General features: G+C 43.9%; 2 protein-coding genes across 3 annotated transcripts in view; one reads left to right on the top strand and one right to left on the bottom strand.

Moving 5' to 3' along the window:
* RSBN1L (round spermatid basic protein 1 like) overlaps positions 1–10232 on the top strand; it is a 58253-nt gene extending 48021 nt beyond the window's left edge. Inside the window, 2 exon segments of the mRNA XM_032687775.1 lie at positions 597–705; positions 794–10232. Of these exon segments, the coding sequence (XP_032543666.1) occupies positions 597–705; positions 794–1450 (766 nt within the window). The 3' untranslated portion in view covers positions 1451–10232.
* Positions 10160–13784, bottom strand: TMEM60 (transmembrane protein 60). Of its 2 annotated transcripts, none has more exons than XM_032687603.1 (2): positions 13682–13784; positions 10160–10819 (listed from the first exon to the last, which is right to left on the bottom strand). In XM_032687603.1, exon 2 carries the CDS (start codon positions 10775–10777, stop codon positions 10373–10375), a length of 405 nt encoding a protein of 134 aa, XP_032543494.1. In that variant the 5' UTR covers positions 10778–10819; positions 13682–13784; the 3' UTR covers positions 10160–10372. The 2 variants fall into 2 exon arrangements, with proteins under 2 accessions (XP_032543494.1, XP_032543495.1); XM_032687604.1 differs by lacking the exon at positions 13682–13784 and adding an exon at positions 13626–13643.
* Between the last annotated feature and the right edge of the window lie 1287 nt (positions 13785–15071).

Below are 15071 nucleotides of genomic sequence, written 5' to 3'. Positions count from 1 at the left end.
AATTATACAGTGTGCATTTCTTTGGGAGAGACGTTTTGGGACAAGAGATGATTTCTCCTAGTAGTTTGAATACAAAGACAAAGCCTAATTCCTGTAGCTCTCTAGTGAGCACAAATAGGGATGTATTTTTAAGGGTTGTTTTGTGAAGGATGCCGGTATTGGCTGATTACTGGCATTGTGGCAGCTTAATGTAGAATCAGCTCTTACTCCGAACTCTGAGCAAGGTGTTTGAGGCTGAGATACTGAGCAGTGGTTGCCATAGTGCCCACAGTCAGACTGCTCTGTGCTCTGAGGTACCTGATGGGAGTATCATGTTGGAGTGTTGACAGAGTAAGCCCAGCGTATCTGGGACATCTGTGTGTCGGCATCAGGGCAGACAAGAGGTCAGTTAAAAATAGAAATGAAAAATTGTGTGTTTTGTTGACCTTTTATGGCTGCTTTTACTGCCACTTATAAGAATCTAGGTTATGCTAGAATTGTTTTTTTTTTTTTTTTTAATTTAAATAATTTGCTTTATCCTTGCTTGCAGATTTCTTGTTATCCTATGTGGCATGTTCATTTCAGCTCCTGACTGTGCATTTCTTGCTCTTCTGTAGGTCTGAGCAGCCTCGTATAACCAAAGATGTAATTTGTTTTCATGCTGAGGACTTCTTGGAGGTAGTTCAGCGAATGCAGTTAGATTTGCATGAGCCTCCACTCTCACAGGTAAGCGTGCTAAGAACTGATGATCAGTGTCCTCTGAGTACTAAGTCAGAGTTTTCACCTTTTTCCCCCCCACACTTTTTCCCTGCAGTGTGTCCAGTGGGTTGATGATGCAAAACTTAATCAGCTGCGAAGGGAAGGCATCCGATATGCCAGAATCCAGTTATTCGATAATGACATTTATTTTATCCCAAGGAATGTTGTGCACCAGTTCAAAACAGTCTCAGCTGTGTGCAGTTTGGCTTGGCACATCCGGCTCAAGCTCTACCATTCAGAGGAAGAACTCTCTCAAAACATGAGTACTGTTGAAGCAGAGACCTCTGCAGACCCCAAGTCTTCGGTTGCTGGACTTCAGACTGACAAGAGAGTTTGTACCATGGGCAAAGATACCTCTGAAGACACCAAACTCTCAGATGCTCTGCAGACCAAGTACCTGCAGCAGGAATTTATGCCGATAAAACACGAACCTCTTACATCTCACCAGATAAAAGAAGAGCCCATGAATGTCGATCTTGCTGAAAAGACCGTGGCCCCTAATGACGTCGGGGGACAGAATGTTCAGTCTAGGCTGGATCACGTTGAGTTGACATCATTAAAGTTGGAAATGGATTCTAAATTTGAACCTGGCAACAAGGACTTGCAAGGCAAGTTGTGCTCCGGAGGTCACGTACATCCAGATGATACAAGACAACATAGTTCATCATATCCAAAACTGCATGGACAAAGAGAGGATGATTTTTTGTGCTAAATTTGTATATATGGTTTTAAATTCCTTTTTAAACTTAATGATGTAATAATGTAAAGATCATAAATTGTGAGGCAAGCTTGTGACTTGCCTTCGCATCTGTTACAGAAAATAGTTATGTAGCTTTGTAACATTCCTCAGTGCCTGTCCATAACTGTGAAGTATCAAAGCACTTAGGGCCAGATGCACTGTAAACACTGCAGGTTTAACATAAAGAAGTCTTTAAATAATTTTGAGTTGTAGGTTTTAGAGTAGAGCTGACATTTAACATATATATTTTTTGTAAGATGAGCCAGAATTCTTTTTGACAATTCCAGGCTTTTCCATAGAGCTTATTTATACCAATTTTTTCATTTTAAATGTGTCAGCACTGTAGTGTAAATATCTTTTTTAAAAATCTTTTTAGTGTGATTTATACTGAAATGTGAGCCGCTTAATAAAGGTTCATAATAACAGATTGGTTTTATTTTTGGGTCTGCAAAAAATAATTCAGTTAAACTGCCTCTCTTAAGTGGTTGTGTTTCTACCTGCACTAATGCATAGGATGCCCTTACACCTTGTGGGTGAGGAGCTGTAGCAAACTGAGGTAGAGCTGAGGCATCTTTGTAAATGCAGATTAGTCAGAATGCAGAATCAGTCATCCCTTCATAGGACTCCTTACAGGTGCTTGTTCAAGGCACTCCCCAAACTCCTGCTGTCAGATATGAATTGGAACAGAGACAAACTGCCCTCCTTGTTGTGGGGGCACCTGGTGGTCTCCAGGAGCGCTGCCAGTACCCACCTGCATCTCTCCAGAGGAGCTGGTGCAAGGCAGCTATCTCCCTTCTGTGCCTGCCTCTTCATCGTGCTCAAGGCACAGTTAAGACAGTTCCATTTCACATGGAAAAAAACCCTGGCAAAACAAACCAAAAAAGCAACCGTCCCCTCAAATCGGTAATCTGACTAAAGTTAAAACACATAATATTTAAATGGTTACTTATCAAGCTACGAAGGCCTCAACTTTAGCAGTGACCTGTGATTCACAGAGACATATCTGGATTTGAATTGCTCCCTGTGCTGACAGTGCCAGGCAGTAAGGATACTTGCCAATGTGTATAGTAGGAAGGTTTCTCATGAGTCACAGTTTGGAAGCAGGAGGTGTTCCATTAAGAAAATAACAGCGGTGTCCAAGTTAACTGTTCTCCTGCCCCACCTATGGAACACTTGGATTCTCTTAGGCTGTGTTCTGAGGGAAGAGGGTTTTGAGGCTAGCTAGCATCTGATGTGGTAATGGCAAAACTCTGTCACTTAACTTATTTCTTCTCTGTGTAATGTATTCCTGTGTAGTTCAAACACAGCTGAACGATGTGTCTTTTTCCGATAGCTTCACATAGCAGTAAACTTCCCTGAGCATGTCCTTCAGCTAAGTATGTAAAACTTAAGATCAAAGGCCTGTTATTTTCAAAGCCCTCTGTATCTGATTTTTGTTTGGATTTTTCTGTAGAACTTTCTGGAAGTTGTACATCCTTATGTACCCAATTTATAACTTTCAGTGCACTTGGTGATCACTTGGCTTGATTTGTAGCAATAGAACAACACGATTTTCAGGTGATGTCTAATTCAACTTCCTGAGATCCTTCTGTTGCAAATGTTTTTTGCTTATGGATTGTGAAAATCTAAAATGTACTCACACCTGGCACTAAAATCAGCTATTTAATGGATGAGTGCCCTGATTTGTTTAATCTAAAATAGGTCTGTCAAGGAATTACTAATTAAATCAATATTTGAATTGCTAAACATTACTCCTACATAGCCATAATTACATATTAGAGAAGCAATAGAAACGTGAGTCTCTTGGATGTGGCTAAAACATCCTCAAGTCTTACTGCTGTTTTCTTTGATGCTGGCTAAGAGATTACTACCAGTTTTGCAGCCTCAGGGATCTTGCTTTCCCCTCACGCCATGAGCAGATTCATGTGTGACATGGTAAATCATTACTCTGGCAAACTCTGATTTGAAAAAATTGGTTCATGTAAGAATTTGAGCTTTCCTGATAGTAGGAATGTGGTCTCAGCTCCCTTTGTGTTTTCTGGATTATCTGGAACCTTCCACCCGTAATCTCTTTGGCTGTATGAACATCCGTACACAATTACGTAGCCTTCCATTCCTGTTCTCTGTGCTGGCCGTGGCAGAACAGTGACAGCGCAGAGCTGCAGGTTGTAGTTTGCACCAAGTGTGAAGCTCTCCAGGGGGATTAGCCAAAGACTCCAGCTTTAGCAAAACCAGCCTTGCCAGATACTGCTTTTTAAAATCAAATACAGACAAAACAACCCCCCCAAACTATTCAGTTGACTTAAAATAGAAATGTTACCAGTGTGCTGGTGATGCATGTGCTGACCATTCCTGCTGGTTCAAGTAATGTTTTGTAACCTCTCAGATTTTAGTGAAGTGTGTACACCCCCTGGGACAGCTGATAACTTTCTGCAGCATAGGCCCTGTCCAGACTGAAATAATAAATCTGTGAAAACGGTTTAACAAATACGACTTTACACTTAAGAGTAGAACTTTGTTTCCTTTTGAAGACCTGCTCAGTGGTCTTGGCTGACGTGGCCTCAGACTTATGTTCAGGTACCTCTTGGTTCTGAGATTTTACTTTTAAACTGTCACATCTTCAAACCATTTTTTTATCACTTTCAGAATTTTAAGAGATTCAGAAAAGTGGCAGTTTTTTTGTGATTTTTATGCTTTCTTTCATTTTTTTTTGAGACAGCCTAGATTCTCACTTCTGTCAGAATTCCTTGCAGACAGCATATAAACCATGCTGGGATTACCAATGCCTACGAGACCTCCCTTTGCATTCACAGGTGTCAGCTTTTAAAAGAAAAAACAGAAGTATTGTCCTCTCCCTGTGGTGTGTCCATTTTGATGGGTTTGTTCTTTGAGGTGGGAGTAGTCCTGAAAATTTCACCTCCCAAATTCTTCATTAGACTGACAAAGGTCTTGCTTTGATTTTAAGTGGTCCTGTGCTATAACCTTTATTCCTGTTGCATATAACTTCATCTTCAGACTTTTGCTTCAGCAATAAATCTTTCATGCCTTTTGATGTACTGAAATTAGTCCTTGCTTGTTGATTTTGCCCCTTCTCTGGATTTTGGCGATGCATAAATCTTTGTTATTTTGGCTGAGATCTCCAGTTTTAGTTGCCTCTCTTGGCCCTTGTTCTTGTGCAGATTGGAGAGATCTGCCCAAGGCCTGTGGCCTGACTGTGGCAGTGTTGACATCTCCGTGCACTTGCAATGGCATCCCAGTTAATGACATGATGTGCAGAAATTTAGATGTTTTCCTAGATCCTCGTACATATTTTTGGGTAGCAAAGAACTGCATTGTTATGGTTGCTACCAAGAGCTTTCAAGGGGGTAGCTGCCACTTCTTTTTTTTCTTTGTATTACTGGATCTTTTACATTTCACTGGCAACTGACTTCGTGTGTTACATTCAAGTGTTACTCAGTGTTGTGTCACCCCCAGCCCTCCAAATGCCTGCAAATTGACTCTGAAAGAACATTCTCGTTACAGGTACTGCTGGCATGCAGATTTTCCCTTCCTTGTTACTGTAGTGAATATTTCAATACTACTTTAACTGAAATATTAATTCTATCTAGTATTAGAAATAAAGTATTGTTTCAGAGGGTGATGATTTAATTACTCATCTGTGAAAGAATTCCTTGGTGATAAATAAAGTTGATTTTTACGCAGATATACATGTGCACAGTAAATAAGTTGGAATTGCAAATTATGTAGGAAACGGAAATTTGAAGTAGTAGAATGCTGTGAAACAGATTCAAAACATTACAAATTTGGAAAAATGAATAAGTCTTCCAAGAAACACAGGACTGGTATTCATAGATCAAAACTACTGCTTTCTGAGATCTGCATGTGAATGAGGATGCTGAATTGACTGAAATAAATCCATGATTTTTTTCCTTGCTCATGGGCAAAATAAACTGTTGTGAGAGTAGACTGCCACGTGACCCTGCTAGGCTGAAAACTGTACTCATTCTGGTCAAGAGATCAAAGAACTCTTAACTCTCTTGTTCTAAAGTTCAAGCTTCTCAAGTGTCATTTTACTTGTTTCCTTCTAGTGGTCAGGTAGGTAGAGAGCCTTGTCTTTAGTCAGCCCAGCGCCTGTACCTTGCCCTGGATGTGTCCAAGCTGGAAATGGAAAGGACAAATTTTCACTGCTCTCTGCTTTGCTGTGAATGACTGTCGAGAATGTTTTCTTTGATTATGAGTCACTGTGTTCAGCTGATACTTTATTACTTTCTTAAACAGATGAAATGCACTTTAAAACTGTATAATAGAAGATACTGATATTTTGTGCAGATCCCACTGAATTTGCAGCATATGTGGGAAAATTTGGGAAACTGATTCCCATCAGTCACTCATTTCATTTTTCTTAGAAATGCAAATTATTTTGTGTTCTGTTCAGAAGCAGTGATTAACTTCACAATATCTAGGCTGCTGTTTCTGTTAGAATCATCAGGGATACTGACTTTGCAAATTTAGTGTATTATATTCTAACCACTGTTTTTCTCTGTGCTTTGATGCTGATATTATCTCTGCTTTGGAGCCGTGCTGTACTTGAGTGCCAGCTAAACACTGATCTTCTCTTGTTCTGGTCATGCTGATAGATGAGCCTACTGATGGGGGCGTTAGTCCTAAATAGTTCTTTAATATTTGATGTACAGTTATCTGATACAAACATTGATTAAAACAGCAGTTTAAACTTCTATTTTTATCAAGTTTGGTTTTTCAGTAGCTATTTTGATACCGTGTTTTCTTTTACCATTTAATTTGCTGCCCACCAGAATGATGGTGCCGTGTTGGGTAGAGCTCAGGCCTGTGCTTTTTATGGAAGTCTTTTTTATCTGGTTGAGACAAAATGGGGCTGAGAAGGTTATTCCCTGTGTGTCTCAAGATGAAAATCTTGAGAATTAGATCTGTGTGTGGGAGACTAATGTAACATAAGTCAAGACTGCTAAAGCTTTATCCTAAGCACACAATGACAACACTCAGGTAGTTGCCCTTTTGACTGATGCAGTTGGGAAAAAAAACCAGTTGAGACTAAAAAACATCTTTTAGCAGTGGTTTCTTTATGAAATTCAGAAGGAACACTGAGATAAAAACTAACCCAGATGAATTAAGCTCACATTTTCCTTTCTTCTCTGTTTCTTGCTCTTAAGCTGTTGTTCTGCACTGTATGGAGACCTGTCTTGTATTTGCCTGCTCGGGATGTTGGTTTTGTTAGGAAAGGCAGATTGAAGGGAATGGCTTTACTGAGTTGCAGATTTTCATAGTCTTTATCCAACTTCAGTACAAATACAAGGAGAAAATGTAGAATTTATACTGAACAGTTGTAGTGATCCAGCTGCAGAGATTCCTTAAATTGCCTTAGTTCTCAAAGCCTGATGTTTTTCAGCAGCAAGGTCTGTTCAGGTCTAAAAGGCTCATATAGGAGATGAACTCCATCCAAACCCTGAAACAATAAAGGTACAGTGAAAAGGTACAAACACTCTTTTCCCAACTTAGCATAGTTATTTTTACTTCAATCTTATTTAAAAGTGATGTGTTACATGATAGTACTATGTTTTCTGTGCTAGTAAATTCAAACAACTTATTTCTGAGGATGCAGTTGTTCAGGAGCTTTATTACTGAAAAGCCATGTTATTTGTTCCCAAAATAATACTGATGTTAAGATAGGAAACACCTGACGTTAAAATTTTGAGTTTCTGGGAGTCTCATAATTTTAACTTTCAGTTTCACTTTGTGTCACCCAACTTTTAAACCGGGCAAATGTGAAAATTTCCATGAGGTTACGCAAACATTTTGCTTCTGTGCTAGACACAGATATGTCAGAAGATAGTACTGATAACACATATTTTAAATTGGTTGTGTCCCTCAGTCCTGTGCCCACTTACTCTGATATTGTCCTTCATGCCTAGCAGAGCATTTTGTGTGTGCACACACATTCTTAGAGCATTCAGGTTAAACTTCATTATACAAGGGGATGTTTATGTCACATAACTGCATTTTGCCAGTATAAAATGAACAGAAAACTGGATACTGTCCTAAATGGTGACAAATCAAGAAAAGCAGTATGAATTAGTAATTGAAAATAATAGTTTCATGGCCTTTCGCACACGCGCATTGAGTATTTAATCAGATAAGAACAGATACTCACCTGCAATGGATGCTGAAGTGTTCAAACTTCTGTAAGTGATTGGAAGAGAAATAAATTATGTGGAATATACCTCTTCATATACAATACATATTATCAGTACAGATAAATACTTCTATTTCATTTCAGCAAGCTTTTGAATTCCAGTTTAAAACAAAGCTGCTGAAGGCCAAGTTCTGTGCCCCCCCATCAGCTGCCACAGGGAGCTGAGACAACGTCCTCGTGCTCCTTCCTCACAAAGCAGTGTGAGCCAGCTCGGCATCAGCCTCTCCTGTTCCCTGCAAACTCCAGCAAATCTGCTTTTCACTTCTTTTGTCCTGTTAATTTAATTAAAGATCAGTTTGGTAAATTTAAGGAAATGTGTGAGCAGCACTGGTTCCACTCCCAAGCTGTGACCAGTGCCTTTGAGAACAGGGTAATAAACAGGTGTAATTAGTTCCCACAGCAGCTTCTGGAAAGGTCACTGTGGGCTGCAGTATACTTTGTATCATAAATCCTTTTGAATGAAGTTCTGATGTCTCGGAGAAGCAACACTATGTACAAAAAGTGGCACAGTTCAGGTCAGTTACATGTGATAAAAAAAAGTCAAAAGGGATATTCCTCTTGTCCAAGTATACCTGTAAGGACAAGGAACTTGGAAAGTCGAGCACTTCCAGCTGGCTCTGTGTGACTTCTCCATGACACCAGCAAGAAACATCTGCTTCAGCTTTCAAAATCTCTCACTTATTTCAAGGTTTGTAAACCTTAAAAAAAAAAAAAAAAAGACAAACCCACAACCAAAACTGAACTTGTTGCTCTTTTCCTATTGAATTAGAGGCAGGAATTAAAAGGAGATTTGTAATAACTGTGTGTGTTTCTAGTTAATTAGAGATGCCAAACTTTCAGATAATTGTTACATCTGAGGAAGAGAAGGGGTTTATTAAGGGGGCAGAGTCATCATTCATGGCCCATCTTGCTAATAATACACCAAGTTCTAATGAGGCCAGTTCTTATTCTTCCATCATTTAAGTTATAACAATCAGTTCCCATCCCCAGCTTGGCTGAGGAAAGCTGCTCTGCGCTTCTGAGCAGTGTGGGGGTGTTTGACATCCTGTGAACAGGGCTTTTTGGATTTTTATTCTGTGAGAATCATCGGATGGGGAAGGACTGTGAGCACTCAGTTTTATGCTTGGTCCCATACCATACCCAAGGTAAGTGTGTGTGTTGCCTGGTGCTCATCACCCAGGGCTGGGTCCATGGGTTTGTGTTATTTTTTAATTTGCTTACAATAAAGGGGTTATAAATATTTTGCACTTTTTTGACAATGGCTGTGGTTTAGATTTCTTTTGTCTTTGTCCCTTCTTTGTTTCCCCTTTGGCAAGGTCAACCATGCTGAGGCAAAGATGACTTAAATTCTTTCTAAAGATCATTTGTTACCTGATGTTTTCAATTGAGATCCATTGCCTTAGAGTGGAACATGTTTTTTTCTTGGACACTGCTGAAAGAGCTTTATCTGCCAGTATGGTTTCCCTGTATTTTTACCCATGTCTGTGTGATTAAATAGCAAGAGTAAATCCAAACACTTCAGGAAGGATTTTTTTCCACAGAGAAGTACATTGAGTGTCCATAATTAAAATTTTATCAGTGAGACACTTTGATCTCGTCATGTCCTGTTACCCTAGACTGTTTTTCCTGGGCTCTTTTCACTCACTTGACATTCTTTTGTCTCTAGGAACTGTAAATGGATCAGTACCTTCAGTGTGCATGTTAATAATGTCCTAGACAACTGCTACATTTGAATTTGGTGTTACTGTAGCGCCTGGAAGAGCACTTTAGTCCACAAAATATGCTCATAGTTCCATTTTCCCCCTTGTTCATTTGTTACCCTGAACAGTTCATTTACTCACATCTGAGTTTGCCATTGCTCCATAAAGCCAAGGGTTCACCCCCAAAGATTTCCTATCCTCAGGCATTGAAAACTGTCTTGTTCAAGTACCACTTTGGGCAGGTACAAATGCAGCACTGAACTCACCCTGTGGCTCCAGTCTCTTGCAGCACTGGGGATTTCTCACTTGGAAAGGAATCACCATTGTCTCCCTCTTTTCTGGATCTTAGGACTGCTTGCACAGTTCAGCTACTAACCTTTTTCCCTAGGGTTGACATACTGGTTATTGGCTGTTTCCGTAGCTTAGGAAATAGTGCTTATTTTTAGACTGGCAGTGGAGTCTCACTGTCAAAAGTAAAACCAAACTGAGTCACTTTATTGCTTTTTTGCTCTTATTTGGCAGCTGTCAACTGTTACTGATTGTTAAAGCAAATTATGCTCATTATGGAAATTACTGTTACCTGGTTATTTCTTGACTTATAGCATAAGTAGCAGAAAATGTTAGTCCTCTTTCCAAGGATTACTCAATGTGCTGAACACCCTGGGTACAACATTTGTGGTTCCTTTGAGAAGATCTTCTACCTGCTTGTATCTTATTCCATGTAACAAATAATAGTAATCATACTAGAACAGCTTATGTTGAACAAATACTTTTATTTACAAGAGCATATGTGATAGTTTTAAAATAAAAAAATGGAACAAGTCTACTTCCAGTCTTCAGCCTGCTTTAGATAAAGTCTCCAGCGTGACTCATTTCTTATTTGGCTTTCTAGATCAAACTCATGGCAAAATGGTAATATTCTGGTAATTTGGTGCCAATCATCGGGCTGAAAACCACCTGCAGAGCTCAGTCTCTTCGTACATAGAAGATATTGTATCCCAGTTCCACCATCCCGCCAATAAGCAGGGCCCACAGTGGGATGAACACGTAGGCCAGTTTCATGGTGGTGAATCGCTGCAGCTTGGCGCAGAGGGCGAGGCAGAAGGCCAATTTCAGGAGCATTGCAATGAGGTACCAGGCTTTCTTCTTCATGTTCTGGGAGCCGTTCCGAGGGTCAAAGCCAGACTTGCACCGTCCAGCCATTTTTACAATTAACATAACTAGGAGAATTGTATCGAATATCCACACTGGAATGAAAATGAGGAACCAGTTCCATGGTGCTTTCTCATCCAACTTCAGCACCAGCATGATGAGGAAGAGTAACGTAAAAAGCCATGTCAGCAGTACTCTTTGGGCCAGGGACATTCTCATTTAAACAGCTGTGAGAGGAAGGCCTTCACTGTCAGCAACAACCTGACAAAACAAAAGGGAGGAGGGAAGGCATCAAAAGATGGCACTACCTCACCATTAGGCATATTCCTTAAAGGAGAGCAATTTCTGGTTCTTGCTTTCCCTGCCTTCCAACCTCACCCACACACTGTTTCCTGGCACTTCTTTGGTAACTACCATGCTCAGCTAAACACTGTTTGATCCAGTCCCCCCTTCCCTTTAAGAGCCTTAAGTCAGACATGTAGCTGCCTTAATCTAAATTTGGTCTGTGAAACAAACTGTGCCTTAATCCTAAACTAGCTGTCAGACTCATTTAGGGATTTTGGAATGCTAAGAATATGTTTAGATCCATCTTCCACCAGTACTGAGGCACTCACAGCTAACGCTTGAAAACAAACATAACAAAATAACCGCAGTAAAATGCAAACCAACTAAAGAGCATAAGTAACAACGCCTCTGAGAGATCTAGATTTCATGCTACAAAGATGAATAACTAATATATACCAGTGAAATGGTGCAGAAATAGGTTTCTTAATTATTTTAAAAATTAGAGTTAAGAAATTTAATAATTCCCTTTACAACACTGACATCCTTTCACCTGAAATAAGAAAATGAGCTTTGATTTGTTCCTGATTACAAAAATATTTGAAATACCAAAAGTGAGATGTTGTGTTCTGAAGCATCTAATCCTCAGCACCAGATGCTGAGGGAAGGACAAGAGCTGCTTCCCCTCTGTCCCCTCAGTGCCCCTGCCCACAAGCTGCTGCACCTTCCTCTGTGTTATTACCAACCCTCACAACATCACCTGATAAGCCTGTTAAACTCACCCAACAAGCAGAAATCTACTACCACCTTTTTAACTGGGTTAGTTTTTTGCCAGATTAGGAAGCTGAACAAATTCTGTGCTCACATAAGCTTTGGAACTGATAGGAGGGAAGTAAAAGTTGCTGTTTCAGCTGGTGAGAAGGTGACTTGCCGCCTGGGAGCGAGGGGATAACCATGTTGTACACCACTAAAATTATCCTGCAATTTACACCTGTGTTTTCTGATACATGGTTCAACAGATCTACTATTTTGTTCAGTCTGGGTCTGAAGTTTGAATGGATTTGATTTACAGGATAGCAGTAGGAGTTCTTTTAAGGAAAAGATCCAATTTTGCCTAAAATTGGAGTTGCTGTGAGTGCATCCCCATTTTGTGTTGGGGCTGACACTTGTGTGACCCAAGGCAGGCCAGTTCCTTCAGCTGAACTAACCAAAAATAAAAGGGTCTAAAATAGGATTTTTCATTTGCTTTTCACAGTCTCAGTTCTGCTCAGAACACTAAAGGGTCTCATGAAAGCCAGTTACTGGCAGGGTGGAACCAAGACCCCCACCCTCCCCTTCCTTAGGGAAGAGGTGAAGCTCAGCAGTGGCACTGAAGAGTCAATTGCTAAGGGGACAAAAAAATCAGAGGAAGTTTAGATAGCCTTGTTCTGCTCGTCACAGAAACAAACCCAAACAAGCTGGCAGGTGCAGAGGATTACAGAACAATTACTATGTCCTGCCTGAAGCTTTTCCAGTATTTTGAAAACACTTCCAGTATTCTCAAGTACAAGTCTGTGGCTGAAGTGAAGAGTCATGATCTGAAATGAAGTTTCAACATTCATGAGAATGTTTTTTGAAAACCAGTTCTAGAAATCAATGCTACAAACACTGCAAGAAGGAGGCTCTTTCAACAGCAAACTGGAGAAAGCAGAAACCAAAGAAACAGACTGGAAACTTGGGCCTGAAAGGAAAAAAGAAATTCAACACTGTTAGAGGTATCAGGTTATCAGATACTCAGAGAAGGTGCTATCACCTGTCTCTGGAGGAAATGGGAAGCTACTGAAGATGTATTACATGGGGCTACTCGATTTTAAGGTTGCTCACTTGAAAATATTTTCAGTTTCACGAGTGTTCAGGCCCACTTTGTAACAACTGTAAAAAGCAGAGGCAGAAAACTCAGCATGGGACGTCCTGCTGCCTTTCTCTGACTTAGATGTTACTGCAAGATTAGACAGGACTGCAAAGCCTGTCAATTTTAGAGGCTTTTCTGGATGAAAACTCAAGAAAATCCAAGTGTACTTTCGAGAGATCTTAAAGTCCAAGTAAAGAAAACTACCAAATTTTGAAGACTGACAGCTGGGTGTGCAGCTGACAATATGATGGAGGGTTTGATTACATGAAGCATCTTGTAGTGGAGGATATGATGGGCAGACTCTTTGCTGGAGCCCAGCTATCCCAACACCACGGGCAGCACTTGGAAAATGTAGATGCATCTGTGGTACAGGTCTGACCTGGCTCTTCTGTGAGAACTGGGGATGTCAAAGGCAGAGAGTGACAATAAAAAGGCTCTTGACACCTTACAGGACCCACATAATTAGGACGTGAGAATTCTCAGTGATGAGAAACATCAAGGAGCATCACTGACCTTGGTAGGATGATCTGCATAATCAGGATGCTATGAGAGCTAATTCTGTCCTATTTAGAAGGAAAAAATTAAGCGGAGGGAAACTTATACATGACATTCAGTGCAGTGGTAATGATAACACAGATCTATACATTTAGATTTAAACCTTGAACATCGCCTAAAAAAGTCCTGAAATTTACATTATGCTGAAACCAAGTTAAACAGAACTCCAACTCGATTAGATAGTATTTTGAACCTATTCAGTAGGTACGAGTAATTTAACACCTAGAAAGAAATACCGCGGTAGGCCCGGTTTAAAACCTCGTTTAAGCACAGCTTTGCTATTCACAACCTCGGCCCCTCCCTCGGCCGGGCGGCCTTGTCCCGCCAGGCCCCGCTCACCCGGCCATGCCGGAGGCTCCTGAGATGGAAGCTCCCCCCGGCCCCCCGTCACCTACCGCACCGCAGGTCCCGGCGCAGCCCCCGGTCGGCGGGGCCCGCGCTCGGCTGAGGGGGCTGAGGGGCGGCCGGGCCCTCCCCGCCCGCTGCGCCTCAGGGCCCGCCCGCCTCCTGCCCCGCCCCGCGCCTGCCATTGGGCAGCGCCCATAGCCGTCCTGTTGCTATTGGTCTATTGCCACGTCGCTCAAGTCAATCCCCGCCTCTCGGCCCCTCAGCCGCCGGGGACGCCCATTGAGCTCGCACCGCCCCTCGAGGCCGGCCGGGCCTGAGCCACGCCCCCCATCGCCGATTGGTGCAGAGGTCTGTCTGTCACAGGGGCCTCGCCTCCGCCTCTCCAGCCGTCCGTCAAACCTCAGCCCCGCCTCCCTCGCGCTCTCGTTGGGCAGCGCCGCCGCCAGTCACGTCTCGGCCCCGGCCCCGCCCCCGCCAGACGGGGGCGGTGCTGTTTGGCCACCGGCCCGCACTCGGCCCCGCCCCTCGCCCCGCCCCCCCGGCGGCGCGCGAGCCGGTGGCGCGCTGTTGCTGCCGCCGCCGCCGCCCGGGCGCGCGCGCCGCTCCCCCCCGCCCTCCTCCCGCCAGCTGTTGCCTCGCGCGCGCCTTCCCGCCGCCGCCTCGCGCTCCCGCGGCCGTTGCGTGCGGCGCGCGCTGCCCCGCGGCACCGCCGACGGTGAGAGATGGGGGAGGGGGCACCGTGGGCGCCCCGGCCCCAACGCGGGGGCAGCGCGGCGAGAACCGGGGGCGCCGAGTGCCCCGCGCCGCTGGGGAAGGGGCCGACCGGGGCGTGGAGAGCGGGGGGACCGCCGGGGCGAGGCGACGGTGCCCGCTCGGTGCGGGGGCACAGCGAAGCGGCGGCGCGGGGCGCTCATCCCCGGCGGGGCTGCCCCGGGCGGGCGGCGGGAGCGGGGCTGCTGCCGAACGCCGCCCCCGGGGGGATCCCGGCCGGGGCAGGGGCGGGCGGCCGCGGCCTCCCCGGCGCCGCGGGTCCCTCGGGCGGGGGCCGGCGCGGGGCCGATGCCGGTGCCGCCGGGGCGCGGGGTCCGAGCGCGGCTGCGAGCGGCCCCTGCCCGCCGGGTCCGGCCGGGGCTGCGGCCGCGCCGTCCCGGGGCCGGCGGTGCCCGGGCGCTGTGCCCGCTCCGCCGGGTTCGTCGTGGGCGGCGGAGCTGCGGTCACGGTTCGGGGCCCTGCCCCTGGCTCCTGCCGTGAGGCTCCTTCTCCCCGCGGAGCTGCTCGGACGCACCGAGCGCTGCCCCAGTGCCTGGGTCAGGTGATAGGAGTTCTCTTCTTCCCTTTAAAGGTCCTGAATTTCGGCATCTTCACAGCCGCCTCTCTCTTCATCTCCCGTGTTCTTGATTTTTACATGCCTTCTTCTTCTTTTAATATTTTCTTTCT

This window comes from Chiroxiphia lanceolata, chromosome 5, assembly GCF_009829145.1.
Source record: "Chiroxiphia lanceolata isolate bChiLan1 chromosome 5, bChiLan1.pri, whole genome shotgun sequence".
Classification (NCBI taxonomy): domain Eukaryota; kingdom Metazoa; phylum Chordata; class Aves; order Passeriformes; family Pipridae; genus Chiroxiphia; species Chiroxiphia lanceolata.
Note: the sequence above shows the minus strand (reverse complement) of the source record. Positions and strands in the feature narration are given on the sequence as shown.

Excerpts from the sequence above, each read along its gene's own strand:
- TMEM60 (XM_032687603.1), bottom strand. The coding sequence starts at position 10,777 with ATGAGAATGTCCCTGGCCCAAAGAGTACTGCTGACATGGCTTTTTACG.